At 67.2% G+C, this 3,350-nt stretch overlaps 1 protein-coding gene across 1 annotated transcript in view; it reads right to left on the reverse strand.

Annotated features, from left to right (window-relative positions):
- The window catches only part of RPS6KA4 (ribosomal protein S6 kinase A4), a 13,704-nt gene extending 12,004 nt beyond the window's left edge, over nucleotides 1-1,700 (reverse strand). Inside the window, exon 1 of the mRNA XM_029911173.1 lies at nucleotides 1,526-1,700. Coding sequence (XP_029767033.1) covers nucleotides 1,526-1,574 — 49 coding nt within the window. The 5' untranslated portion in view covers nucleotides 1,575-1,700. The remainder of the gene's footprint in view (nucleotides 1-1,525) is intronic.
- Nucleotides 1,701-3,350: the final 1,650 nt, after the last annotated feature.

Genomic DNA, 3,350 nt, shown 5'->3' on the forward strand with positions numbered 1-3,350 from the left:
CCCCCCCCGGGCTGCGGGTGCACTACCCTGCCCCTCCAAGCTCTTGGCAGCTACAAGGAGGCTTCTGCCTCCTCCCCTCAACCCCTCACATGTCCTGGCAGGTTCCAATCCACCCATGAGACCCTCCTCAGCTGGCACCCAGTGGCAGATACCAGGATGGCTACCTGGCACCGCCCCTCTTGCTCTCTCCTCCACTGCAAAGGCTCCAGGACTCTGGATGGGAGGCTACCCCAGCTGAGAGTGGTGAGTGCCCCCTGCCCATCCCCCACCCACTCGGGACAAGGGCTTCCCTTGGGTTTAAACAGGCATCACCCCGGGGCTGCCATGCAAGGGACCCTAGTGCCCAGGCAGGCAGTGTGAGCTTTCTTGCAGCAGGACCTAGCTCAGGGCATGTTAGGCATGAGTCTGGCACCAGTGGTGGATGAGAGCCCAGTGCCCAGCTTTGGTTGGGTGGGTCAGCCTGCCCTCCATGCAGCCCCTACCCCATTGCCTATGTCACACACCCCTGGCTAGCATCCATCCTCCAACGCAGGCCCTACCCCAAGCCCAGGTAGTACCCTGCCTCATTGCCCATGTCCCTGGCCACTCCCACTCCCCCAGCAGGCTGTGTCTCATACGCCTCCAGCTCTCGTGAGCCCTCCAAGCTGCCAGTCCCTGGGGAAGGGGGTGCAGTGACTAATCCCCACCCCCGCTCCCCTGTTGCTGCTGCCCACCCACGGGGCTGAGCCTGCACTGATGGAGGCGGGGGCGATAGGGCTGTAGGGAGAAGAGGGGCAGGGCCACCTTCTCCCCCCTGCGCATGGTTCTACACTTCCTCTCCCCCAATAGCCACCCTTCTCCCACACCACTGCCACCAGGGGCCCTGCACCCGGAAAGTCCCAGGGGACATGCACAGTTCAAACCAGTGGCCCCAGGCGCCCTGGCACTGCATCCGCCACCCCCTCTTCCCTGCACCCCAGCACTGCACCCGCCACCCCCTCCTACTCCCTGTACTCTGGCACTGAACCCTCCTCCCTGCACCCCTGAACTGCACCCGCCACCCCCTCCTACTACCTTCACCCCGGCACTGCACCCACCACCCCCTCCTACTCCCTGCACCGCACCCGCAACCCCCTCCCTGCACCCACCACCCCATCCTCCTCCCTGTACCCTGTCACTGCACCCCAGAACTGCACCCGAATCCCCTCCTCCCTGCACTGCACCCGCCGCCACCCTCCCTCCTCCTCCCTGCACCCCGGCACTGCACCCGACTCCCTGCACCCTGGAACTGCACCCGCCACCCCCTCCTTCTCCCTGCACCCCGGCACTGCATCCGACTTCCCCGCCACCCCGGCACTGCACCCGACTCCCTGCACCCCGGAACTGCAGCACCCCCCTCTTCCTCCGCTGCTCCAGGGACCTGCCCCCGAGCCCAGGAACGGCCCCTAACCTGGGCACCAAGCCCTCCAGGCCCCCCACACCCCGGCATGGTGCCTCCCTCCCTGCCGGCCCCTGCGCCCCGCCGGGCCCGCTCCCAGCCCAGTACCGTCCGTGAGCGGCAGCTCCACCGTCTCCTCCTCTGCCCCGTCCCCCATGGCCGCGCCGGGCCGGGATCTGCTCGGCTCGGCTCGGTTACATGGCCCGGGCCCGGCGCTTCCTGGTGCCGCCGCCGCCGCCTCCGGGCCTGACTCAGGCGGCAGGAATGTGACAGCGAGCGGGGAGCGGAGCGGAGCGCAGGGACCGCCCCGGGGAGGGACCGACAGACCCCCCGCGCCCCCGGGGGCCCCACGGTCCCGCACCCCCGCCCGGGGAAGGAACAGACGGAAACCCCCCCGGACCCCTGTGGACCCCTCGCACGCCATAGGACACCTCCCCCCCCCATCCACACCACTCAGGAACCCCCCGGATCCCGCCCCAGGGAGGGACCGACAGACCCCCTGCACCCCCATAGGAATCCTGCATCCCCACCCCAGACAGGGACCAACAGACCCCATCAGGTCCCTCACCCCAGACAGATCACCCCACAGATGACCCAGTGATGACCCCCCCATCCTGCCCCCCAGACACACCCCTCCACCAGGGACCCCCTGCACCGCCATAGGGAACCCCCATGGATCCTGCCCCAGGGAGGGACTGACAGGCCTCCCTGTCCTCCACCATTCTGGGGAGGGACAGACAGACCCCACACTTCCTGTGGACCTCCTTGGTTCCCACACCCCCTGCCCCAGGAAGGTAGAGAGAGACCTCCCCACACATTCCCCTGGGGGCATGCTCCCTGCACACACACACCAGGAAATCCCCCGGAATCCCACACCCCCTGTCCTGGGGAGGGACCAACAGAGCCCCCCCCCAGGATCCAGCACCCTCCCATGGGTACCACTGTACCCTCCCTAGGGGTCTCTTCCCCGGATCCCACACCGGAAAGCGATTGACAGACTCACATCCCCTAGGGAACTCCCCCACCAAGATCCCACACTCCCTGCCCCAGGGAGGGACCGCCCCCCCGCAGGAACCCCACCCAGGATCCCACACCCTCTGTCCCAGGGAGGGACCAACTGACCCCCCCACTCCCTATAGGGAACCCCCCCCAGGATCCCGCACCCCCTGCCCTGGGGAGGGACTGACAGACCCTCACCCTCACCCTCCATAGGGAACCCCCCATGATCCCAAACCCCTTGACCAAGGGCAGAACCAACAGACCCCCGCAAGGTCCACACACACCTCCCTGAGGACCCTCCTGCACCCCACTCCCACGGACAAACCTGAAAAGGGCAGGATCCCACTGTGAGCTGAGCTCCCCTGCAAACTTGGATTCCCCCACCTGCCTGCCCCATGGATGGAGGGATTCAGGTGGGGGTGGAGGTGTGGAACAGAGTGTGTGTGTGTGCACGCACGCACGCAGAGTGCAGAGGGGAAGGTGGTGCAGAGCGGGGGATGCAGTCGGGAGGTGGTGCAGAGCAGGGGGTACAGAGCTGGTGGGGGGCTATAGTGGGGAGGAGGGGGAGGTAGTGCAGAATGGGGGGTGCAGTTGGGAGGTGGTGCAGAGCAGGGGGGGTGCAGTGGGGAGGTGGGGGAGGTAGTGCAGAGCAGGGGGTGCAGTGGGAAGGTGGTGCAGAGTGGGGGGTGCAGTGGGGAGGTGGTGCAGAGTGGGGGATGCAAAGGGAAGGTGGGAGGATGCAGTGGGGAGGTTGTGCAGAGCAGGGGGTGCAGTGGGGAGGTTGTGCAGAGCAGGGAGTGGGAGGATACAGTGGGGAGGTTGTGGAGAGCAGGGGGTGCAGTGAGGAGGTGGTGCAGAGCAGGGGGTGCAGTGGGGAGGTGGTGCAGAGTGGGGAGGTGGGAGGATGCAGTGGGGAGGTGGTGCAGAGCGGGGG

Source organism: Terrapene carolina, unplaced genomic scaffold (assembly GCF_002925995.2).
Source record: "Terrapene carolina triunguis isolate 2854851 unplaced genomic scaffold, T_m_triunguis-2.0 Scaffold89, whole genome shotgun sequence".
In the NCBI taxonomy this organism is placed as follows: Eukaryota; Metazoa; Chordata; order Testudines; family Emydidae; genus Terrapene; species Terrapene triunguis.